Source organism: Carcharodon carcharias, chromosome 23, assembly GCF_017639515.1.
Source record: "Carcharodon carcharias isolate sCarCar2 chromosome 23, sCarCar2.pri, whole genome shotgun sequence".
NCBI classification, from domain to species: Eukaryota; Metazoa; Chordata; class Chondrichthyes; order Lamniformes; family Lamnidae; genus Carcharodon; species Carcharodon carcharias.
The window spans coordinates 8,077,977-8,104,885 of record NC_054489.1 but is presented as its reverse complement, the minus strand read 5'-3'; the positions used below and the strand labels follow the sequence as shown (position 1 = coordinate 8,104,885).

The window sequence follows — 26,909 nt, the reverse complement described above, 5'->3', positions numbered from 1 at the left end:
TCTGTAACCATGCAATTTAACTAGGATTTTAATAGGCTCTCCTTTTGCACGCAAACTCTCCAGGGACTTCTGAAAGCCTGCCAGTATTTTCAGAGATGTTCCCATTGTTGTATTTTCATTCTTTCCTTTCTCAACCCTTTAGAATTGGCCATTAAGTTGAAAACATTGTGGGAATTCTTTAGTACAAGCTTGTCCAACACACGGCCTGTGGGCCAATATCTGGCCCACCAGGTCTCTCTCTGGCCTGCGGACCCATTCAAAATGTCAGTAAGTGAATTTGAAAATTTTTCAAAGAACTGCTTCCCCAATCACAGGCCATTCTCTCCCATATTTACTGTTGCTAGGATCATTAGTGAGCCAATCAGCAGTAGATGTAGGAAAGAACCAGTCCTTGATTGGAGGAGCAGCTGTCTTCAGCTTGAGGTCTGAAAATATGGTGTGATGCCAGCAGAGAGTCAAAGAGGCAGTCGGGGCAGTGTGAGAAAAACTGGCTGCTGGTGGGTGGGTGGGGGTCAGGGGGAGAAGGGACTGACTGCTGGTGCAAGTGTGTGTGAGAGAGAGAGAGAACGTGCGAGAGTGAGAGAACGTGAGAGAGAGAGAGAACATGCGAGAGAGAACGTGCGAGAGAGAGAACGTGCGAGAGTGAGAGAACGTGCGAGAGAACGCGAGCGAGAGAGCATGTGAGAGAGAGATAGAGAGAGAATGCGTGTGTGTGAGAGAGAGAGAGAGAGAGAGAGAATGCGTGTGTGTGTGAGAGAGAATGCGTGTGTGTGAGAGAGAGAATGCGTGTGTGTGAGAGAGAGAATGCGTGTGTGTGAGAGAGAGAATGCGTGTGTGTGAGAGAGAGAATGCGTGTGTGTGAGAGAGAGAATGCGTGTGTGTGAGAGAGAGAATGCGTGTGTGAGAGAGAGAATGCGTGTGTGAGAGAGAGAATGCGTGTGTGAGAGAGAGAATGCGTGTGTGAGAGAGAGAATGCGTGTGTGAGAGAGAGAGAGAATGCGTGTGTGAGAGAGAGAGAGAATGCGTGTGTGAGAGAGAGAGAGAATGCGTGTGTGAGAGAGAGAGAGAGAGAGAGAATGCGTGTGTGAGAGAGAGAGAGAGAGAATGCGTGTGAGAGAGAGAGAGAGAGAATGCGTGTGAGAGAGAGAGAGAATGCGTGTGAGAGAGAGAGAATGCGTGTGAGAGAGAGAGAGAGAATGCGTGTGTGAGAGAGAGAGAGAATGCGTGTGTGAGAGAGAGAGAGAATGCGTGTGTGAGAGAGAGAGAGAATGCGTGTGTGAGAGAGAGAGAGAATGCGTGTGTGAGTGAGAGAGAGAATGCGTGTGTGAGAGAGAGAATGTGTGTGTGAGAGAGAGAGAGAATGCGTGTGTGAGAGAGAGAGAGAATGCGTGTGTGAGAGAGAGAGAGAATGCGTGTGTGAGAGAGAGAGAGAATGCGTGTGTGAGAGAGAGAGAGAATGCGAGTGTGAGAGAGAGAGAGAATGCGTGTGTGAGAGAGAGAGAATGCGTGTGTGAGAGAGAGAGAATGCGTGTGTGAGAGAGAAAGAATGCGTGTGTGAGAGAGAAAGAATGCGTGTGTGAGAGAGAGAGAATGCGTGTGAGAGAGAGAATGCGTGTGAGAGAGAGAGAGAATGCGTGTGTGAAAGAGAGAGAGAATGCATGTGTGAAAGAGAGAGAGAATGCGTGTGTGAGAGAGAGAGAATGCGTGTGTGAGAGAGAGAGAGAATGTGTGTGAGAGAGAGAGAGAATGCGTGTGAGAGAGAGAGAATGCGTGTGTGAGAGAGAGAATGCGTGTGTGAGAGAGAGAGAATGCGTGTGTGAGAGAGAATGCGTGTGTGAGAGAGAATGCGTGTGTGAGAGCGAGAGAGAGAGAGAATGTGTGTGTGTGAGTGACTGTGATGTGTGTGTTTGCATGTGAGCATGTGTGTGTGAGCGTGAGTGTGTGTGTGTCTTTGTGTGAGTGTGAGTGTGTGTGTGAGTGTGTGAGTAAGCAAGAGTCTGTGAGAGTGAGAGCAAGAAAGAGTTTGTGTGTACGCGCATGTGCGATAGTGTAGCTCCCTCCAAGTCTCAGGGTTTGCACTCACCCGGCCCCCACACACCAACACACTCAGAGAAAGTCATACAGTGGATGTGGGTGAGGGTGGGTGAATAAGTACCCTGAGACTGAAAGTGAGCAGGCAAAACTCAATTTGACCCTCTCTCACTCTGGTGGTCATCTTCATTAATTGCTCATTGTTTTAAATTATCAATTTATTGCTCTGACATTGCTTTATTTTTGCTCAGCAAGCTGTTTCTTTTCTTCATATCTCAACATTTTATTGAAATGCATGTTTAATGTTGTGCCAAGCCTTATCTTTTCCAAATTTGTTCAACGACCCCTTGAATGAGAAAAAAAATTGAGATGTGGCCCTTCGCATGAAAAGGTTGGACAAGCTGCCTTAGTAGATATTAGCAATCCAACATAGACTGCACTGAGCTCACTGTGTATTGTAAGAATTATGGAAACAATATTGGAATATTTTACATTATCTTGTTAACAATTAATCGATGTAGCAATTTTTTTTCTTTCATGGGATGTAAGCGTCACTTAAGGTCAGCATTTGTTACCCATTCCAAATTACCCTTGAGAAGTGTGGTGACAGTATATCTGGTGTAGGTACATCCACAGTACTGTCAGGAAGGGAGTTCTGGGTTTTGACCCAGTAACAGTGAAGGAACAGTGATATAGTTCCAAGTCAGTATGGCGTGTGACTTGGAGGGGCTTTTGCAGATGGTGCTATTCCCATGCATCTGCTGCCCTTGTCTTTCAAGGTGTCAGAGTTCACAGGTTTTAAAGGTGCAGTTGAAGCAGCCTTGGTGAGTTGCTGCAATGGATCATGTATATGGTACACACTGCTGCCACTGTGCATCGGTGGTGGAGAGAGTGCATGTTGGTGGTGGTGGGTGGGGTGCCAATCAAGTGGGCTGCTTTGTCCTAGATGGTTGTTCTTGAGTGTTCTAATAGAGTGAAATGGCATTTCGGTTTCAGATTAGCCGGGAAGTGATTGCAAAGCACTAGTAACTTCAGCCAGTAGCTATTTGGGGCAAAATAATTAGTTCCAATGTAGTTCTTATTGGTACCTTTAATATGCTGGCAGCGGGAGTAGAGCACCAGCATTTCTGATGGAATACTAATGGACACTGTCCATTATTCCATTTGCTAGTAACACTACAGCAGAGTCCAGTCTATTCAATCAGAACAAAATAGTGAAAACCGAAACTCAGCATAGATCATAAATTGAAGCTGGGACCTTTTCATGATCCGTGGGAATTGTTGGTGCACCCCACAGCATATTTACATTGTTAGGAACTAGAGATAGTTAAAGTAAGTTATATTTGTATTTGTATGAGTTAGGAATAAGGTATATCTTTAAGTTTAAGTTTAATTTGTATTTCTGTATTTGTATATTAAGAAAGGGGGAACTTGAATTTTAGTTTCGCTTTAAAAGATGCCTGCATTCTAATTAGGTTTTATGACTCTTGAAGGGGAGTTAAAACAAACAAGGTAGAAAAAACTGGGCTGCTGCCTAGCAACAGAAGGCCCACACAGGGACAGAGAAACCAAAAGCAGTTTGAGTTCAGTTGGATTGTGCTCTGAGGTTGAAAGGAGTTGCCAGCAGTGGCAACATAGGAGAGGGACAGATAGCATGTCCCAAACTAAAATTGAAGCTAAGAACCAATAGGAGCTGGACATAGGAGAGGGGACTGCAGAGAGAGCAGATTTCCCAAAAGAACCAAAAGGCCACAAAGCCAAGGAGTAAGACAGAAATGAAGGGTCCTAAAACCACCTTCTGGTCAAAGGAAGACCAGTAGTCTGGAAAAGGTCCTGTTCAGTGGAAGTGAAAGTAAGGAGCAGCGAGGAAGGCTGCAAGCTTAAAGCTTAAAGGCAGAAAGCTGCAGGATGCAGACTTAAATCAAAATGGATATTCAGGTTTCTCGCAAGCCTAAGGAGACAGCCGAAGGTATGTAACTCTTTACTATGAGCATGTGAAGCAGTGGTGTTCTGTTGACACGGCTGAGTCAGTGAGAAGGAAGCTTGAATGCACATGGCGATTCATGGGAGAGGAACATAGGAAGAAAAGTTTGAAACCCTGGAAGTGGACCCCTGTGGAAGGTGTATGAAAGAAAGCATTGTGTGGGAGAAGATTCCAATGTGAGTTCTTGGCAAGTGGAGATTGGATATCCTCATGTGAAAGAAGGAGTTCAGTGAGACTCGTTGGCTCATGGTGTGACAAGCGCCTGGGGCAGTAGTTGTTGAAAAATCTATAGAATCTGTTTGGGGTGGCATCTGTGACTTGGTTCAGAGGGTGGTGTGCCTGACCACAGGTTACCTACTGGTTTACATGGTCTGTGTACTTGCTGTGGACATTGAGTATAAGATAGCTTTTGTAACTTGTGTTATCCTTACAAATTTGTATATATCTGTGAAGGTATCGTTCTGAGTGAAAGAGTATTGTAATATAGTTCATCTTTTCTTGTTTAATAAATATTTCATTCTTTTGTTAAAAGTTCATCAGCAGCCTTCTGTGTTAGGATCTATCCAGCCGGGTTCCACCCTGGAATTTGGCATATCCGGTGGTAACATTAGCAGGGATCATAACAACATACTGAGGCTTGGACAATGTTATAGCTAGATTTGCATTTTAAGTTCAAATGGTGTACACTGATGCTTGCTTTAATTCTCCAACTCATGAAAATACCTCATGAGTTCCATCATTGGGTTCCATTTTGGGGGCACTTTGGAAGTACTTCTGCAAAAATACTAACATGTAAGATACAAATACTAAGATAGTCTGACATCTTTCTTGAATGTGAAACAAATAATTATTCAAATTAGCTAGAGGTCACTAAACTAAAATAAGTTATGATAAGACTAATAACCTTAGTTTAATTTAAAATTAGATTCAATTTAAGATTGGAACATCAGGTACAGGTGGAGGTCATTCAACCATTTGGCTTTACTCCACTGTTCAGTTAGATCATGGCGAAACACCTGCACAAGAACTTCATTTTCCCACCTTTCCTTCATATTTATTGTTACCCTTACCATTTCTTTCATTCATTCATGGGATGTGGGCATTGCTGGCTAGGCCAGCATTTATTGCCCATCCCTAACTGCCCTTGAGAAGGTGGTGATAAGCTGCCTTCTTGAACCGCTGCAGTCCATGTGGTGTAGGTACACCCACAGTGCTGTTAGGGAGAGAGTTCCAGGATTTTGACCCAGGGACAGTGAAGGAACGGCGATATATTTCCAAGTCAGGATGGTGAGTGACTTGGAGGGAAACTTCCAGGTGGTGGTGTTCCCATGTGCCAACTGCCCTTCTCCTTCAAGATGGTAGTGGTTGTGTGTTTGGAAGGTGCTGCCTAGGGAGACTTGGTGAGTTCCAGCAGTGCATCATGTAGATAGTTCACACTGCTGCTACTGTGTGTCAGTAGTGGAAGGAGTGAATGTTTGTGGATGGGGTGCCAATCAAATGGGCTGCTTTGTCCTGGATGGTGTCAAGCTTTGTGTGTTGTTGGAGCTGCACTCATCCAGGCAAGTGGAGAGTATTCAATCACACTCCTGACTTGTATCTTGTAGATGGTGGACAAGCTTTGGGGAGTCAGGGGTTGAGTTACTTGCCACAAGATTCCTACCCTCTGACCTGCTCTTGTAACCACAGTATTTATACGGCTAGTCCTGTTTATCTTCTGGTCAACGGTAACTCCCAGGATGCTGATAGTGGGGGATTCAGTGATGGTAATGCCATTGAATGTCAAGGGGCGATGATTAGATTCTCTCTAGATGGAGATGGTCATTGCCTGGCACAAATGTCACTTGCCAATTGTCAGCCCAAGCCTGGATATTGTCCAGGTTTTGCTGCATTTGACCATGGACTGCTTCAGTAGCTGTGGAGTCGCGAATGGTGCTGAACATTGCAAACATCAGCAAACATTTCCATTTTTGATCCTAAGATGGAACGAAAGTCACTGATGAAGCAGCTGAAGACGGTTGGGCTGAGGACACTACCCTGAGGAACTCCTGCAGTGATGTCCTGGAACTGAGATAATTGATCTCAGACAACCACAACCATCTTCCTTTGTGCTAGGTATGACTCCCAACCAGCAGAGAGTTTTCTCTTGGATTTCCCTTGACCCCAGTTTTGCTAGGGCTCCTTGATGCCACATTCGGTCAAATGCTGCCCTGATGTCAAGGGCAGTCACTCTCACCTACCAAATAAACATCTATCTCATCTTAATAATATCTCATCTTAATTAATCTATCTCATCTTGGTCTTGAAAGTTCCAATTGTCCTAGCATCCCCAGTCTTTTAGCGAGGGAAGAGAGTTCCCAACTTCTACTGCCCAAAAATTTCTGTCTGAAAATATCCAGCATTTATTTTACACCATTAAGGGCTAAACTGGGGGAAGTTACTAAATGGCTGAATTAAGAGGAGCCGAAAGCCTTCCCTCATTTGTAATTATCTTGTGATTTTATGGTGACCAGGGATAGTACCGATTTTGACCTTGAAGGACGTGTTTTAAAATTCTCTAACGATTAAAAAGCTCTTTAAAAACTTCAGTTTAATTTCTTTTGAGTATATGCTTATTTGGTCCCATTAGATTTCTAATATGTAATTCTTGATGGGTTACTGATGCTGCACCAGAGGATGTTAAATCTATTCCCCGTCCTCCCGGCTAAACCAAGTCATCTAAGGGCATCTCTTCAGCATGAATCAATTTAAATAAAGAATAATAATATTATCACCCTTGTAAAAAAAAGATTTGATTAACACGAGTTTTGATTTCTCTTGTATGTACTTATTATATGATGCATTTTAATCGTACTTCCTGTTTTTTTAAATCAAGAAAGCCCTCTTAAGAAGAAAGATCCAGCACTATTAGAGATAACTCAAGAAATGGTGGTTAGACACCAGCCTACTGTTTTAAGAGTCTGCAATTATAGAAGGAAGTGAAATTAAGAAATTTCACAGTTTTGAGCTCCTTGAAAGAATGAGTTAGAGGCAGTGAGATTTGTCTCAATTTAAATAAGAGTTAGGATGTATGGAAGAGCTACAGCATGTCAATTGGCATATTTAAATCTTAGAAAAAGGAAGAGGAATGTTCAGAAGTAGTGGCCACAGGCAAAATAGGTGAATAACTAAAATCTCCAAACATTTTAGTTCTTACCTTAGACTTTGCTGAATCACTAGTGGTTGAATCTGTAAGTTTAACAAAAACATATGCGCACATTAGGGGCTGCTCAGCCTATTAGTTATCACTGTGACTAACATGGTTAATAGCAAAGGTTAGAATCACAGGACAAAACACAGTTGTGCCAACAGGCCACAAATAAAGCAGCACTCTCTGCAATATGGAGATCAGAGCATGGCAATGGACTTCAAAATTAAAAATAACTTCGCATTTTCAGTATTTATTGCTTTGACAATACAATTGAGCATTTTCCCCTTAAGATTAGAGAACAAAGTGCAAGAAAGTGACCACAAATGGTTGACATTAAGGAGGTCAGTTTTTCAATTAATTACCAGACACACAAAAAAAATTTAAGCCATTAAGGAAAAGAAGAAACCAGATGTTACACCTGTGTTTTAAGAAAGGGTTACTGTAAGAAATTTAAATACAACATGCATTAACATTTCTCTACAAAGCTTTTTGTCAAAACAAGAAAACCTGAAAATGCAAATCTCTGATTATGTGCAAGTAACTTTGTTCAACAAGCACTCATATTATTAACTCCAACACAAACATTTAGCCAAGCACATTAGGAATTAACCTTTACAGGTACAGTTCCTCAAATCCAGCAACCTCAGGACTGAGTCCATGTCAGATTTTGGAACTTGCCTATTTTTGCAAAAAAAAACACAAAACCTCTTAATTCAGTGAATAGGGGACACAATATCTCTCTTCTCTCTGGGTCAGTTGGGGGTCGAGGTTCACTAAGCCACTTGGAGTGCAGGGAAAAAAAAGTCCGGTTTTCAGACACTGCCCGTTTTCAGGTGGCTGGATTTGAGGTACTCTACCTGTATTAATTATTAACATAGATATTGCTCATTTGGTGGCTCTGCCATGGAGAATTTGCTGGAATTTCATATACTGAAGATGAAAGGCACTAGTGCAGTGGGTCACTTCCAGTTATAGGCAACTCATCAGTAATCAGGTGAGATAAGGTCTAGCTGAATGATTTCCTGCTATCTATAGTAGTCTTTACAAAAACATTTCTTTCCTTTTATGTCTTCTTATATCCACTAGTCTCTGGATAATAGGGCAAACACACGATCTTCTCCCGAGCTCGACTAGTATTACGCACATTGGCCAATTGGACTTGTGCGAGATGTAGCCTTGTTGAACTCTCACTTTCCCCTCTTCTTTCTGTCCCTTCTCTATGGGGAAATATCTAGCCTCCATTTGGCCCTGACACCTCAGCACATGGGATTAAACCAGGAGCTTGCCAACAAAGGACTAAATAAGCATCCTCCAACTTGGTCATGAAATGAGTCAGAGCTTCAATTTAATCCTATTATCCAAGGCTTTCTGTTTTCTTTTCTCTCAAACCTAAGATCCTCAGATTTTGAAATAGGGGACAATTTTACTCATTGCACTCCAAGTCGGACACCAGCTGCAGCTTTCCCATCCACCTCATATGCTACGAAAATTGCAGTGTATTCCTGAGACCACAACATGCAGCATAACAACACCATACAGAACACTTACATAGTCATCTTCACGAAATCATAGCTTACAGATAATGTCCCAGACACCACCATCAGAAAAGTGGCAGCACAGTGGTATACAGTCAGGAGTCCTCAACATTGACTCCAGACCCCATGAAGTCTCATGGCATCGGGTCAAACATGGGCAAGGAAACCTCCTGATGATTACCACATATCGCAACCCCCTCAGCTGATGAATCAGTACTCCTCCATGTTGAACACCACTTGGAGGGAGCACTGAGGGTGGCAAGGATGCAGAATGTACTCTGGGTGGGTGACTTCAATGTCCCATCACCAAGAGTGGCTCAGTAGCACCACTGCTGACCGAGCTGATTGAATCCTAAAGGACATAGCTGCTAGACTGGGTCTGTGGCAGATGGTGAGGGAACCAGCAAGAGGGAAAAACATACTTGACCTCATCCTCATCAATTTGCCTGCCGCAGATGCATCTGTCCATGACAGCATCTGTAGGAGCGATCACAGCACAGTCCTTGAGGAATTCCTGTATTCACATCGAGGATGCCCTCCATCGTGTTGTGTGGCACTACCACCACGTTACATGGGATAGGTTTTGAACAGATCTAGCAACCGTGAGGCACTATGAGCCATCTGCAGCAGGAGAACTGTACTCAACTACAATCTGTAACCTCATGGCCAGGCATACCCCCTACTCTTCCATACTACCAAGCTAAAGGGTCAACTTTGGTTCAATGAAGAGTGCAGGAGGGCCATGCCAGGAGCAGAACCAGTCATGCCTAAAAATGAGATGTCAACCTGGTGAAGCTACAACTCAGGACTACTTGCGTGCCAAACAGCGTAAGCAGCATGCAATAGACAGAGCTAAGCAGTCCCATAGCCAATGGATCAGATGTAAGCTCTGCAGTCCTGCCACATCCAGCCGTGAATGGTGGTGGACAATTAAACAACTCACTGGAGAAGGAGATTCCACAAATAACCCCATCCTCAATGATCGGGGAACACAGCACATCAAAAAGCACAGCAAAAGATAAGGCACTTGCAACAATGTGCTAAGTGGATGATCCATCTCGGCCACCTCCTGAGGTTCCCAGCCACACTGATGCCAGCCTTCAACCAATTTGCTTCAGTGCACGTGATATCAACAAACAGCTGAAGGCACTGGACACTGCAAATGCTATAGGCCCAAAGACTTGCGCTCCAGAACTTGCCAGGCCCCTAGCCAAGTTGTTCCAGTACAGCTACTAGACTGGCATCTACCAGGCAATACGGAAAATTGCCCAGGTATGTCCCATCTACAATAAGCAATAATCCAACAGAGCCAATTACTGCCCCATCAGTCTACCCTTGATCATCAGTAAAGTGATGGAAGGTGTCATCAACAGTGCTATCAGGCAGCACTTGCTTAGAAATAACTTGTTCGCTGATGGTTAGTTTGGGTTATGCCAGGGCCACACAGCTCCTGACCTCATTACAGCCTTGGTTCAAACATGGACAAAAGAGCTGAACTCTAAAGATAAGCAGAGATGAGTCATCAAGACAGCACTGACTGAGTGCGGCATCAAGGAGCCTTGGCAAAACTGGAGTCAATGGGAATCAGGGGGAAAACTCTCTGCTGGTTGGAGTCACATCTAGCACAATGGAAGATGGTTGTGGTCACTGGAGGTCGGTCATCTCAGCTCCAGGACATCACTGCAGGAGTTCCTCAGGGTAGCGTCCTCAGCCCAACCACCTTCATCTGCTTTATCAATGACCTTTCTCCCATCATAAGATCAGAAGTGGGGATGTTCGCTGATGATTGCACAATATTCAGCACTATTTCGACTCCAAAGATACTGAAGCAGCTCATGACCAAATGCAGCAAGACATGGACTTATGCTGACAAGTGGCAGCTAACATTCATGCCATGCAAGTGCCCGGCAAAGATCATCTCCAACAAGAGAGAATCTAACCATCGCTGCTTGACATTCAATGGCATTACTATCGCTAAATGTCCCACTATCAACATCCTGGGGGATTACCATTGACCAGAAACTGAACTGGACCACCCATATACATACTGTGGCTACAAGAGTAGGTCAGGGGGTAGGAATCCTGCGGTGAGTAACTCACTTCCTGGCTCGCCAAAGTCTGTCCACCATATACAGGGCACAAGTCAGGAGTGTGATGGAATATTCTCTACTTGCCCGGATGAGTGCAGCTCCAAAAACACTCAAGAAGCTCGACACCATCCTGGACAAAGCAGCCCGATTAATTAGCATCCCATCCACAAACATTCACTCCCTCCACCACCAACGCACAGTGGCCACAGTGTGTACCATCTACAAGATGCACTGCAGGAACTCACCAAGTCTCCTTAGACAGCACCTTCCAAACCTATAACCCCTACCATCTAGAAGGATAAGGGCAGCAGACACACGGGAACACCACCAGCTGGAAGTTCCCATCCAAGCCACACAATATCCTGACTTGGAAAAATATCGCCGTTCCTTCACTGTTGCTGGGTCAAAATCCTGGAACTTCCTCCCTAACAGCACTGTGGGTGTAACTACACCACATGGGCTGCAGCAGTTCAAGAAGGAACTCAGCACCACCTTCTCAAGGGCAATTAGGAATGGGCAAAAATTCTGGCCTAGCCAGCATTGCCCATATCCCATGAATGAACGAAAGAAAATAAATGCTCATGCTGTTGACCTGTTCACTGAATCACTGTCTTCAGATAGCTAAATCTCATTGTTGACTTTGATTGCTGAAAAAAGATCTTTGCCTCTTCTCCCTGAGCTGGACTTCAACTAAAGCATGAAAAGACAATAGAAAAGACAAAAGAAAATAGCACCAAGCTCACAGCACTATGCAAGCCCAAATCATTTGGTAGAACTTGTTTAAGACAAAATAATCAGAAGTATCACTAAAAATCAGAATATCTTTTCCATTAATACACCTAATGACTATCGATTAGAGGTGAACTATTCATTCAGAAAAATAAATCTGTAAGAATGCACTTATACATTTTTAATGTGAATTTTGTATTGAATAATCTAATATTTTCCAGTTCACACACCCACTTTTATCTTCAAGTACTCCCTGGTTAGATCCTACAGTTAAATAGAGGATAAACATCCCTCAGCTGTACCCTACTCTAACTGTACATCAACCCTAAACTACAGAGAACATATTGTGCTGAATTGCCACTTTCCATTGCCTAGATAAGCCATCTTCTGGCCTCTTTGAACGAGACTACCAATTTAGTGCAGACACGGACAGTATTGTGCAGTGGGTCAATTCCCAGCAGGAATTGGACTGTGTCTGCTCAAATTTTATTTCATCAATTGCAGTTGGATTCAAACTCAGTTCCTGGGAGAAAATCATGTTTTAACTAACAATCACCTAGTTCTCCAGGTTCTAATACAGACATACATTTAACTTGTACATGTAAAATTCCTACTTAAATTCATTATTTAACAACTTTATAACATTAGTTGAAGATACTTACCTCAGTATAGATATTCACTAATTCCCAATTCTCAATGAACTATAAAATCCAACCTACCAATTCCTTAGCAAAGAATGGAGCTTGAGTATAAACGATATAAATGCATTAACTATCTCTAATCACAGCATAAAGTTTTAAGAAATACTACTGAGTCAGAAGCTTGTTACTATACTGCATAGTTAGGGGGAGAACTTGTTCATGGGAATATTTCTCAGAGCCATAGCATTCAGGTTTGTTTGGCATTTTGAAAATTTTGAGCAGCCATTGAAAATGTCTAATGCAGTATTTTAATATATTCCTCAGGGCCTACAGGACATTTCACTAAAAGAAATGTTCTCTTTGGACACAAAATATTTTTATGTGCATCATTTAACTTCTCAATGCACAAGTTACATCGACACTACTATTTAAAAAATTTATTTCAAATTGCTTTCGTCACCTTTAGGTCTGTGACTGGCCACTGTAAGGGAAACCAAGGCAATTCACCTACTGACTTCTCTTGTTAGAAGACATATGGTCTTTTCAGCAGGGGGGTCTTCCCTCGACAAAGTAACCAAGATCAGGGACCCACCAAGACCATTAAATTTTATTGTGCCGCAAAGTAAGGATGATAAAAGTTTTATTTTGTCTAGAATAATCATCTATTGGCAAGTTACGTTCTTAAGTTGCTCATTCGTTAGTTAATCCAAAGATTATTTCAAGGTTAGAGGATCCAAGGTTAGGCAATTAAATGCTGGGTCACAGAAAGCAAAATTGTTGCCAGAACCAAAGTGTTAATATCTAGACTTCACACAGCAAGCAGGAAGGACAGAATGGAATGAAGTATGAAACGTGGAGAAATGATGGAATTATGGCAGAGTGCAAACTATATACTTTTTTTTTAGAAACTAAGCCCATGTCTCTTTAAAAAAGTTGTCCAAGTAATCAAATACAACAAATTACACTTTTGAACACCCTTCAAAACACAGTGAAACATTCTGCTCTATTATCTTTTTCTAAACTGCACATTTACTATCGTGGGTAAGGACAAATGTACAGGAGGCTTAATCCTCAAACACAATACATGATATTACTATATATAAGGCAAAGTTGAATTGGTACATCCAAGTGTAGCCTAAATACATAAAAATAGTGCCGAGTGGAGCATTTTGGAATTAAATAGCTACTTCATAATCATTCAAAATATACTGCATGTATTTTAAGATGAAAAAAATTGAATACATGGACTTGATTTTATCCTTCACTGCTGGATAGATAACTGCGGACAGCAAATTGGGCACCTGTTATACACCCTGTCCATCATCTTCGATGCAAGAGGAAAATCAGACAGGACGTATAGTGAGCAATTGATCCACCGCTACCAGCTTTCCACCAGGTGCTAAGTTTAAATCTACCCTTTCAAATCAAACAACATATCAAAATATGTGGCTGACAAGGCACTATGATGTAACGACCAGCTACTCCCATGTTGTCAACTCCTGCAGTGACTTTGAGCCTAAAGCTTTACAAGTCTGCAACACACTACAGCAAGATTTGTTGGTGCTGAATTAACAAGTAAATTGTCCAATTACCAATTTCAAAATACTGCATACATTTATTGGATCAATCAGAGTATCAAAACCTTTTTTAGGTTTGTGAACATCTCACAACCAAAAATCATATACTTTAATTTTGTACCTCAAGAATATCCTAAGAAACATGATTCACTGTGGCACAAACAGCAAGGATAATGAGCAATTCTTCTACACTTTAACAGAACCTCCCAATCTTCAACATGGAAGAAAAATGCTGCTGCGCTTCTCTATAGGACTGAAGCATCAGTAGGTATAGCCTCCTATCTATGGACCCATCACCCGATTCATCACAAGCAACAAGCTTCCATTGCAGAAGGGTTACCAAAGATGTCCACTAACGGCATAAACGCACTGTCTCTACTTCTTGATGCAAGGTTGCATGTTGTCTCATGTGACTCTTTACATCATCACTAGTGCAGTGACAATACACTACACCACCAAGATGCTGGAAGCACAGCCTGAGCACGGGTGTTAATCACTTGCATGTAATGTTCACCAGTGTAAATACACTGATAATCATATCTCTTTTTCTGTGGTTCCTTGTTATCGAAACATAGAAACTAGGAGCAGGAGTAGGCCATTCGGCCCTTTGAGCCTGCTTCGCCATTCATTATGATCATGGCTGATCATCCAACTCAATAGCCTGCTCCCTCTTTCTCCCCATACCCTTTGATACCTTTCGCCCCAAGAGCTATATCTAACTCCTTCTTGAAAACATACAATGTTTTGGCCTCAACTACTTTCTATGGTAACGAATTCCACAGGCTCACCACTCTCTGGCTGAACAAATTTCTCCTCATCTCAGTACTGAACGGTCTAACCCTTATCCTCAGACTGTGACCCCTGCTTCTGGACTCCCCCACCATTGGGAACATCCTTCCTGCATCTACCCTGTCGAGTCCTGTTAGAATTTTTTGGGTTTCTATGAGATTCCCCCCTCATTCTTCTGAACTCCAGCAAATATAATCCTAATCAACTCAATCTCTCCTCATATGTCAGTCCCGCCATCCCAGGAATCAGTCAGGTATACCTTCACTGCACTCCTTCCAATAGCAAGTACGTCCTTCCTCAGATAAGGAGACCAAACTGCACAAAATATTCCAGGTGTGGTCTCACCAAGGCCCTGTACAATTGCAGCAAGACATCCCTGTTCCTGTACTCGAATCCTCTGGCTATGAAGGCTAACGTACCATTTGCCTTCTTTACCGCCTGCTGCACCTGCATACTTACCTTCAACGACTTGTGTACAAGGACACCCAGGTCTCATTGCACATTCCTCTCTCTCAATTTATAGCCATTCAGATAATAATCTGCCTTCCTGTTTTTCCTACCAGAATGGATGACCTCACATTTATCCACATTATACTGCATCTGCCATGCATTTGCCCACTCACTTAGTTTGTCCAAATCACACTGAAGCATCTCTGCATCCTCCTCACAGCTCACACTCCCACCCAGCTTTGTGCCATCTGCAAATCTAGAGATATTACATTTAATTCCCTCATCTAAATCATTAATATATATTGTGAATAAATGGGGTCCCAGCACCGATCCCTGCAGTATCCCACTAATCACTGCCTGCCATTCGGAAAAAGGCCCTTTTATTCCTACTCTTTGTTTCCTGTCTGCCAACCAGTTTTCTATCCATCTCAATACACTAACCCCAATCCCTTGTGCTTTAATTTTACACGCCAATCTCTTGTGGGACTTTGTTGAAAGCCTCCTGAAAGTCCAAATAAACCACATCCACTAGCTTCCCCTCATCAACTCTACTAGCTACATCCTCGAAAAATTCCAGTAGATTTGTCAAGCATGATTTCCCTTTCATAAATCCATGCTGACTCTATCCGATTCTGCCACTGTTTTCCATGTGCTCAGCTATTAAATCTTTTATAATAGACTCCAGAATTTTCCCCACTACCGATGTCAGGCTGACTGGTCTATAATTCCCTGTTTTCTCTCTGCCTCCCTTTTTAAATAGTGGGGTTACATTAGCTACCCTCCAATCTGTAGGAACTGTCCCAGAGTCTATAGAATCTAGGAAGATGACCATGCATCCACTATTTCTAGGGCCACTTCCTTAAGTACTCTGGATGTGGATTATGATAAGGTGTGTTCATGTCATTCAGAGTTGAAACCTTGGTCCTTGCACAAAATGAAATCACGAGTCGCAGTCCAGGGCCTCTCTTCTGTGCAGTGTGTACCCTCTGATCACTGGGATTGTTCCATCCCAAAGTCACTGACTACATCAGTGATGCCTGCATCTTGATGTGGATTGTATTTACTGCAAGAATATTGTGCCCTAGCGATTTTGGGCCCTGAATACCTTTGAGGCAGGGCTGCCAGCCCTTCTCACCTGCATTCTGGGCAGATGAAGATGTAATGCTGAAAGGGATAGGTGATTATGCATGCAAAAGGATCAAGTACTTTTCAAGTCCATGTTCCCACTGTATTCCAGCAAGGTCTGCATGAGGTAAGACTCTGCACAGAGCGTGAGTGCGATGGCCTCTGCCAGACTGGTGCCAAACGCCTCCAGTTGCTATCTTGTGCTCTCCAGAGAGTCCGCACAGCATCTCGTCATCCTCCTTGCGGAGTCTTGTGCCTATTAGGGCCTCGCGAGTACTCCTGCCTCATCTGGCCAGAGCAACGGCCTCACTGCCTGCATCCTGGGCTTCCAGGACCTCATCACCCTCCTCCGCATCCAATTCCTCATCACTGGAGGAGTTGTGCAGCTCCTCCTCCTGCTCATCATTCACGACATCCCCCCCCTTTGCATCGCCAGGTTGTGTAGTGCGCAACAAGTCATGATGATACATGACACCCTCTGTGGGGTGTACTGCAAAGCTCCACCAAATCTGTCGAGGAATTGGAACTTCATTTTCAGGATCCCAATGGTGTACTCCACCAAAGTCCTGCTTGTAGAATAAGCCTTGTTGTACTTTCTCTCAGCTGGATTCTCAGGCCGCTGCAAGGGCGTCATCAGCCACGTCCTCTATGGGTAGCCCTTGTCCCCGAGGACCCAGCCCTGTAGCTTCTGTGGACCTTGGAAAATATCATGGATCTGAGACCTGCTGAGGATGTACAAGTCAGGGATACTCATAGATATAGATACTCATTAGCATAGGAAGGGAGGAGGTTCTAAGTGATCTGGCAGGCTTAAAAGTAGATAAATCTCCAGGCCCGGATGAAACGTATCCCAGGCTGTTGAGTGAGGTAAGGGAGGAGATAGCAGGGGCGCTGGCAATAATTTTCAATATCTCTCTGACCACAGGAGAAGTGCCAGAGGACTGGGGGACAGCCAATGTGATGCAGTTATTCAAGAAGGGAGGAAGGGATAAACCAGGAACTACAGGCCAGTCAGTCTAACCTCTGTGGTAGGGAAACTATTAGAAGCAATTCTGAGGGACAGAATTAATCTACTTTTGGAGAGGTAGGGATTAATCAAGGACAGTCAGCATGGTTTTGTTAAGGGGAGGTCATGTCTGGCCAATTTGATTGAATTTTTCAAAGAAGTGACCAGGTGTGTAGATGAGGGCAATGCATTTGACGTAGTCTACTTGGACTTCAGCAAGGCTTTTGATAAGGTCCCGCATGGGAGACTGATAACGAAGGTAAGAGCCCATGGGATCCAAGGCAATTTGGCAAATTAGATCCAGAATTGGCTGAGTGGCAGGAAGCAGAGGGTGATGGTCGAGGGGTGTTTTTGTGACTGGATGCCTGTTCCAGTAGGGTTTCACAGGGATCAGTGTTGGGTACTTTGCCATTTATGGTGTATATATAAAACAATTTAGACTTGAATGTGGGAGGGTTGATCAGTAAGTGTGCGGATTACATGAAAATTGGTGGGGTGGTAAATAGTGAGGAGGATAGCCTTACATCACAGGAGGGTACAGATGGGCTGGTCAGATGAGCTGATCAATGGCAAATGGAATTTAATCCGGATAAGTGTGAGGTGATGCACTTGGGCAGGACAAACAAGGCACTGGAACACATGATGAATGGTCGGACCCTGGGAAGTACTGAGGATCAGAGGGACCTTGGTGTGCATGTCCACCGGTCCCTTAAGGTAGCAGGACAGGTAGATATGTGGTTAAAAAGGCATATAGGATACTTGCCTTTATTAGCCGAGACAGAGAATATAAGAGCAGGGAGGTTATGCTGGAACTGTATAAAATGCTGGTTAGGCCGCAGCTAGAGTATTGCATGCAGTTCTGGAATCCGATTTTGTAGGAAGGGTGTGACTGCACTAGAGAGAGCGCAGAAGAGATTTACCAGGATGTTGCCTACGCTGGAGAGTTTTACTTATGAGGAGAGATTGGATAGAATGGGGTTATTTTTCTGGAGCAAAGGAGATTAAGGGAGGACATGATTGAGGTGTATAAAATTATGAGGGGCATAGGTAGGGTAGACAGGAAGAAACTTTTCCACTTGGTGGAGTGATCAATAACTAGGGGGCATAGATTTAAGGTAAGGGACAGGAGGTTTAGAGGGGATGTGAGGAAGAATTTTTTCACCCAGAGGGAGGTGGGAATCTGGAACTCACTGCCTGAAAGAGTGGTAGAAGCAGATACCCTCATAACTTTTAAGAAGTATTTGGAAATGCACTTGTGATGTCATGGCATACAAGGCTATGGGCCTAGTGCTGGAAAATGGGATTAGAATAGTTAAGTACTTGTTTGACTGGCACAGACTCGATGGGCCAAAGGGCCTTATTCTGTGCTGTAGACCTCTATGACTCTATAATATGGGCGATACCTTTTCCTCATTCCCACATTAACCTTTAACAGTCCCGAACATACCAATACTACAGCTCCCTCCCAAGTCTTTATCCAAATGTATTTACATATTTACATGCTACCCCTTCTCCTCCCAAGTCTCTGACTTTACAGATTCAGATGGTCTGGTGGCTTTATGACTCTTCCAGATCTCATTCTTTTCAAGTTGGAGGAGTGGTAGTCTGTTTTGGGCTGACTTTGTTGGTCTGGAGTTGTAGATGAAGTTGTAGTACTTGGCGTTGCAATTATTTGGGTTTCTACATCTGTTTCACTCAAATGCATGATAGGAGGTTCGCCACAAGGAACAAGGAGAAAACTTCTGCTGTTTTGTCTGACTGTGCCTTGTGGGGTATTATCAAGACCGTTGTCCATCTTTATCCCTCAGGACAATGACGCCTTCTCTGTCAAGGTCCCTGATCCAAACCTTGTCACCTCTATTTAGCCAGAACAGGTTTCTCATATAGTACCTCCTACTGTAGGTGGACGCTTATTGCTGTTTATGGGGCTGTTCTTGGTCCTGACCTTCTGATACTCCCAGTCAGGGACTAATTTCTCTTTTTGCCCATCAGCAACTCTAATGGGGCTAATCCACATTGCACTGGGTGGATTTATATGTCAAAAGCGACATTGGAAAGTTGTCATTTTTCTTAAGAGGGTTTTGATAGTGCAGATGCCCCTTTCCACCTCACCATTAGATTGTGAATACCTTGGGGGGGCTGGTTCTGTGTTGAAATCTGTAATTCCTGGCAAAATGTGTGAAGTATTCATTAGAGAATTGTGGCCCATTGTCGGACATCTGGTCCAGGATGCCATGGATCGCAAAGATTTCTTTCAACAACCTAATGACTGACTCTGTAGTCATTGTGTGTAAATGCTTCAATTCGATCCATTGAGAGAAATAATCAACAATGCTGAGGAAGGACTTGCTGTTGTATATGAATAGGTCCATTCCCAAACATTCCCACAGTCTGACAGGTAACAGTGTGGGAATTAGGGCCTCCCTCTGGATTGGTCTGTGCGTCATGCATACCTGGCAGTTTAAAATCATCTGTTCAATTGCTATTGATATTCCCAGCCATCACACTGCAGACTGGGCTCGTGCTCTGCACTTTGTGATGCCCAAGTGGCCTTGCTGGGTTTGTTGTAGAATCTCTGGCCAGAGAGAGACGGTACTGACCAACCGCTCATCATACACAAGCAGATCATCAATAACAGTGAAGTGTTTCTATGTTTGGAATAATTTTCATAACATTGCCACCTGGATGCTGCAGTGGCCAGCCCTGTAGTTAGCACTGATGGATGCGGATGTACTTTTCATCTCCCATCTGCTCCTGGCAAATCTATTGAAGATTCTTAGAGCTTGTCGGCAATCGTGTTGTCATGAACTGGGAATATGACTCGAGCTCAGTCAGATTGCCATTGTGTGCCACAGGATAGTCAACTATGGATCTGGACACTGTCCACAGTCATTTGATGCTTCCCTGTATGTATGCAAAGTGTATGAGACACAAGCAGAATCTCAGAATTCTGGGGGGCATCCTGGCGAGTACTTTCTCATCCAATAGTGAAACCAATAGCTTCTGATCTGTCTCGATGATCACCTTCAGCCCAACAATATAGTCAGAGAACTTCTCAAAAGGCCATGTTACTGCGCGGGCCTCTTTTTCAATAACTACATACCGCATCTCTGTATCTGACAGTCCCCTAGATGTGTTATACACTGGTCACGCATCCATCCAGCTGCCCTTGGAACAGAATTGCCCCTAATCCTGTTGACGAGGCACCACTGCAATTGTAGTTGGCAAGGATGGATTGTAGTGAGCCAGGATATCAGGTGAGAACAGTATGTCTTTGATCTGATGAAGTGCTTGTTCTTGGTGTGCATCCCAACACCATGCTTGGGTCTTTTAGAGAAGGTGTCGCAGAAGCTCTAAGACAGGCACTATGTTGGGCAGAAATTTTGCCAACTGGTTCACCATGAAAGGATTCTTTGGAGATTTGGAATGGATGATGTGGTTGGAAACTCACTAATTGCCTTTGTTTTGTGTGGGTCTGCCATGGTGCCTTTGCTACTCACAAAATGACCCAAGAATTGAATGGAGTTCTTCGGGGACTCACACCTACCATTCAGAGTCAACCTTGCTTCCTGCAAGTATTTCAAGATAGCCATCAGTCTACTGTCATGTTCCTCAACAGTCATATCGTGGACAAAGGCATCATCCATATGTCACATGACTCTATTCAGGCCTTGTAAAATGACTGACATCATGAGCTGAAAAATCTCGGGTGCAGAGACAATGCCAAAGGGAAAATGACCGAAGCAGAATCTGCCAAATGGGGTGATAAAAGTTGTCAGCAACTTAGATTTTGATGGAACCTGCCAGAAGCCACTGTTAACATCAAGTTTTGAGAACACTGTGCTCTTGCAGAATTTGGTCAAGCTGTTGTCCATTAAGGACATCAGGTGGATTTCCCTCGCCACCGCCACTGCCTTGAGTTGTGTCAGGTCGACAGATGCAAATGGACCCATCTGGCTTTGGAACTGCGAATGTTTGGCTGTGTGATGGGAGAGATGGCCTCCATCTTGGTCATCTCATCAAATTACTGTTGTACTTGCTTCATAAGTGGGTGCGGTATTTTCTGTGGGGTAAACAAGTACATGGGTTTGGCATCGTTTTCCAATGTTATGCTGTATGCAGGTTTCAGTTGCCCCAGTCAGTGAAAAGTTTTGGAAAATCCTTTTCAAAATCAGAACCAGATTCTTGCTGGTTAATATCATTGATAATTTGGATGAGGTTGAGTTCAACACAGGCTTTCTTGCTCAGGAGAGAAAATTCTTGGTTGTGGAGCACATATAACATCTCCTGTATTTGTTTGTTTTTGTACTGGAGCACGCTTGCAATGTATCTTTGACCTGGAGCTTGATGCTTCCTGGTCCATGTAACCTGTGTTGTAGGTGGTTTCAGACCGAAAGAATCGTCATACCGACTCCTGTGTCTAATTTGAAATTCATGAGGTGACCATTTGCAGTTACGTCAACATTCCAAAATGTGAATCTGAAATCCTTAATTTCTCCCAAGCAGCACTGTTGGACTTCTTCTCGGCATGGTTCCTCTAGCTCATGGACTTATTTGGGAACCTCTGCATATCTCAAGGTTTTGGACTTACATACCTTTCCAAAGTGTCCCAGGTGGTTGCAGTGAGAGCACGGCACAGCGATTGCTAGGCATTGCTCACACCTTTTGGCACCACAGCGTTGACATGGTCTGCCACCATCTTGTGTTTTGCTTCGGTATTGTTTTCCTTGCCCTGCAGTCTGCTTGCCCTTTTGTTGCCTTATGAGTGGGCTGATGGGGTTGCTCTCTACCATGGTTAAACTTTGCCACACAAAATAGATTGGTTTTGCTGGTGGACTTCCAATCATCTGATGATTTGGATGGCTTTTTCCAAAGTGAGATCTTCTTTAGGCTGGAGTACTGGCAAAAGGATATCAGCCATTCCCACTACTATTCAGTCTCTTATGAGCTCTGACTGAAGGTCACCATAGGCACAGCCTTCAGCCAATCTGTATAACTCATTTATGAAATAGTCTATGGGTTCCCCAGGCTTTTGGACTTTCTCGTTAAATTTTGCTCCAAAATGTTATTGCTTCTTAGGTTAAAGTAGGTGTCACGGGACTTCATGATCTCTTCAAAATTATCGGAAGATTCATTTATTCCTTATCTGGCAATTATGTCATTGGCTATTGGACCTACTGGAATATAATAGTATATCCACTTGTTAAGCCTCTGTTTTCTTATTCATGCCTGATGCTTAAAAATATTCTTCTTCATAATGCCCAATTTTGCACCTTGTCTGGCTCTCCCATCTGCCTTATTTAGTCAGGCAATGTTGATTTACCACCCACGGCTGTTGTCAGCACAGGAAAATACAGCTTTTTTTTAAAAAAAATGGTGTTGCAGTAATCGTTTGTTTTTTTTCTTCCCGCGCTTGGGATTTGGCAGGCTCCTGTCGCAATTACACAGCCATTTTAAACTTCAATGATTCTGCAGAAAATCTTTTGAACAAATCATTTTGGCCAGCTTGTTGCTTTCCTAAACTTGGAGGATAGAATTGAAGCCGACATTTTGTCCTGACTTCTCTTTAAATGTTTTATCTCCCCACTGTTATGGCGCCAACTTTGGATCCAGGGTACAACATTCTTCAACTGCGCTCATTAAGACAGTCAGCTGCTGGTGTTACCTGATCAGTGCACTGACTTTAAAAGCTTATTTTAGCATTTTTTTTTTGGAGTTTGCTCCCTTTTTTGCGATCTGGCTAGGTCCTTTGACTCTGCTTTCGATTGGGTCTTGCAACAGACCTTCATGTGCTCAGGTGGAGTTCTTTTACACTGCACAGTGGTTCTTTCATCTGCTCTTCAGCCTTCAGGCCTGTAATGAAGCTTCTTAGGCAATCTCCAGCTGTGTATTTGAGGTTTTCAAGTTAGGCGCACTTCTCTCAGGTCAGACTACAGTTTATTTATTTCTTAAATCTTAGGGACTTTGGGGTCCTTCACCTGATGCCATTATGTTGTAAGATTGCATATCGTCTCATGAAGAGGTCTAGAGGCTTGTATAGTTGAACAATAACTATTTACTAATAACACATAATTACATATATATTAATATATACAGGATACAGTGCTGACTAGGGGCTATCTTCATGCCGACTTCTACCATGCTCACAGCTATACACTACTACACCCATGTGGCTCTCTATATTTTAATGCAGGGAGGTACCCTTTCCCTAGTACCACATTAACCCTTACAGTCCCGAACACTCTTAAGACTACATTTCTCATTGATTGCATGCACCACCCTAATGTGATTCATGATACCAATTACAAGAAACTAACTAGCTGAAGCAGTGGTCCTGCAGCAAGTAGTTCCACTCAAATGTCAAAGCACACATTGCTACACCAGCCGTACAGTGCAATTTTCTGCATGTTCTCCATTATTAGTAACACAGCATGTATTTGCTTTGTTCTGATTTGTACCAAAACCTGAGAAAGAGCATTTTTGGACAACTCAATAAATAACCCTATAACTTTAATAGTATAGTTTACACTCTGCATGGGATGGTAACTGTAGTTGTCATCATAACAAAGTGTGGAGATAACACGTGTTCTGCAATACAATCTGGTACACCACCAGCAGCTTACAAACTATAAAGAGCAATGAAAAGATTGATCCAATCATCTGAATTTTGGCAATGACAATGGAAAATATTGTCAGTTACTTTTGTGGGCGATTGTGGAACTGCACGCAAGAAAAGCAAAAATTTTTAACAAAGCATATCTGGTGCATTTAATTTTTGGCGAGTGGTGGGAGTGTAAGTGGAGGGAAGGGAGAGGAGGTAGAGAGTTATGACATTTAATTTTTTACTTGTCAAAATGAAAATCAAAATTCCACAACGATATAATTTATTAGATGGTAATCATGGCCCAAGTTACATGGGTAATGGCATGTTTCCATTTTTCTATTGATTAAATGTTATTTTTAGATGGTGTGAACACCAGAACCTCAAGTATCAAGTCAGTCACATGTGTGCATGAGTTGTACACTGCACAAAGTTAACTTGAAGCTTTATGGACTCAGAAAAAACTTCCATTTGAGTCAAATCCTAATCAGGCCAATATTTAGAATTTTAGATGGATTACTTCAATAATAACTGGAGTCACACAAGTATTATGGCTTCTGTTAAAATCTTACATGTACAATAGAGAATGATACTCGATGAGGCATAAACTTGGTAAAACCAGCCATTATGTATCAAATTCCGGTGAAAAAATCTATATGCAATTTTTTTTTTAATTTAAAACAAGATTAAAGACCTGTCAGTTGATGCTCTTTATTAATTTGTTAACTGAGGTGCACACAAATGTTGTAGAGCACGCATAAACCCAAGTCGAATGCAGCTCCCCCAACATAACAAACAAATGTTTCTTTTTAACTCAACAATGCAACAGAGTAGCCAAATCATACCCAGTTTATTTCTCCACGAGGTCCGCTTTAGGAATAAGAAACAGTAGAAAGATTTTAAGGAAACAGCCAGAGAGGTGAAATCGGAAAAGAAGTTTTTTAAAAATCAGCCAAAACTCCTTCATCTCACCATCTTTATCACTTTTGTGCAATTTGAAAGTTAAGACTTCTGCACCCATGCATTTAATGAGCTAATTGCACAGCCAAAACACCTGTAAACAAATTAATCGTAGCTTATTAAAAAGTTGCCTAAGTAACCCAAATTCCTATTTAGGTTCTCTTTGACATATGATAGCTGGGGAAGGCAGCCCTCTACCTATACACATTTATAATGTTTTGAAGCCTGTTCCTGCTTGACCCACCTACTGCTTTTTCCTTATTACCACTGCAAGTGCCCATCACTTACATCTTCTCCCTCACAATGACTGACCGCACCATATTGGGCCAGATGTGTGCCGTCCTGCATCTGATCATCCGAGGTATTTCTCAAGAATTACAAATAATGTAGATGCTTCTACTTTTAAAATAGATGTTTCTAAATGAATAGTCTGAAAACTGGATATAATACTGTAGTGACTATGTTACTGAACTAGTAATGACTAGTAATCCAGAGACATGGACTAATAGTCCAAAGAATGTGAGTTCAAATCCCACCATGGCAGTTTGAGAATTGTTTAAAAAAATCTGTAAAGTGACCAAAAAGTGTCCAATTATCATAAAAACTCAGCTGGTTCACTAATGCCCTTTAGGGAAAGAAATCTGCTGTCCTTACCCAGTTGGCCTGTATGTAACTCCACATTAATGAGGCTGACCTTAATTATCCTCTAATGCAGCCCGTGAACCACTCAGTTTTACCAAACATGAGCAATAAATACTGGCTCTGCCACCAACACCCACATCTAGAGAATAAGTAAAATTACAGAATTCACTGCCTCGTCTTATTTTTCAGATCTCCATAACAGCTACTGTCTAAGGCACACGTGTCTCCTATACCACAGTAGCGTAAAATACACTCTACACTTACAGGGTTTTGGCTTATATTACAATGTTAAAGGTGCTATGTAAATGCAAGTTGTTTAGAACAACAATCAAATATGCAAAATATATTTGATTTTACAGTTGTTTGTTTCACGCAGTGATAAGAGACATGATGAAGATTGACAGTCATTCATTAGCAAAGAAAAACCTATTAGAAGAACACATGTTGAAAAAATCTAAGAAGAACACACACAAAATAAAGGAAGAACAGCGCCTGTTTTGATGCAATCATTTTCAAACCATGGTATAACTCATCTCTGGACAGCCTGAATGTTCATCAGCCACCATACCCCATTCTGCTGAAAACGTATAATGTTTGTTTTAATTATCAAAATTGCTTAAATGAGCAAATGGGTCAAAAAACCACTTGTATAATAATTTATATCAAACTTTGAATTATATCACATGCAGTGTCATTATCATTAATCATGTTTTATGCAAACATCAGTTTTGTAAATAGTGAAAGCATATTTCCTTTAAAAATATATTTTTGACAATAATATTCAAAGCATTAACAGCCTAAACCCCAGAAACAAATGAATACTAATATTACCTCTAGCTGAAATAGAACCAAAGCCAAAATTATGAAAGGTGTTGATCTCTTATGTATGCTCATTCCAAATTCTTCTCTGTACAATTTTGATTCAGGTATTCTCTCATTAATTTTAAACAAACCAAAGCCTGCACTAAAACAGCAGGAGAGTTTAGACTGAAAACTTTAAGCCTTTATATAAGATCAGCTTTGATGCTATTCTGCACCCTTTAATCTCTTTTTTCCTTTTCGCCTAATTAATTTTTAAAAGTATTAGCAGGCTATGTAATGGAAACCTGTGGGATACAGCTTAGACAGTGTTAATTTAAAATCATGTTACTTGAATTACTAGATAATCCAAATTTTTAGCACTAAAATGCCTTCTGTGTTGTGCTATTGCAACTCCTTAATTTGAATTACTAGATAATTCAAATTTTCTTCATGAAAAAAGTTCTTCAAATTAAAGCTTGTATCCTAAACATAGCAACTACCATGAATCATTACTTTAGTATTCATGAATTATAAGGTCAGCTCAGCAATGAGATAATATCCTACAGGTCTTCAAAGTGCCTCCTGAGGTTTTGATCAGTTAATGCAGTTACCTTCCTTTTTTAAAAATAAATTTAGCAACTTGTCTCTAGTTTCTGCCTTTTGTAGGTTCCCAGAAGTACACCATGAACTCTGGCTAACAAGATAGTTGGGTGAGTGTGGGCGCCTTTGAGCCAGTTGGTGGCTGAAGTACTGTATCAGTC

General features: G+C 42.3%; 1 protein-coding gene across 6 annotated transcripts in view; it reads right to left on the bottom strand.

Annotated features, from left to right (window-relative positions):
- Positions 1 to 26,909, bottom strand: part of LOC121269194 (rho GTPase-activating protein 23-like) — a 506,984-nt gene that overhangs the window by 10,592 nt on the left and 469,483 nt on the right. For all 6 annotated transcript variants that reach the window (XM_041173725.1, XM_041173724.1, XM_041173727.1 and 3 more), the window contains one exon: positions 7,209 to 7,240. In XM_041173725.1, the coding sequence (XP_041029659.1) occupies positions 7,209 to 7,240 (32 nt within the window). The remainder of the gene's footprint in view (positions 1 to 7,208; positions 7,241 to 26,909) is intronic.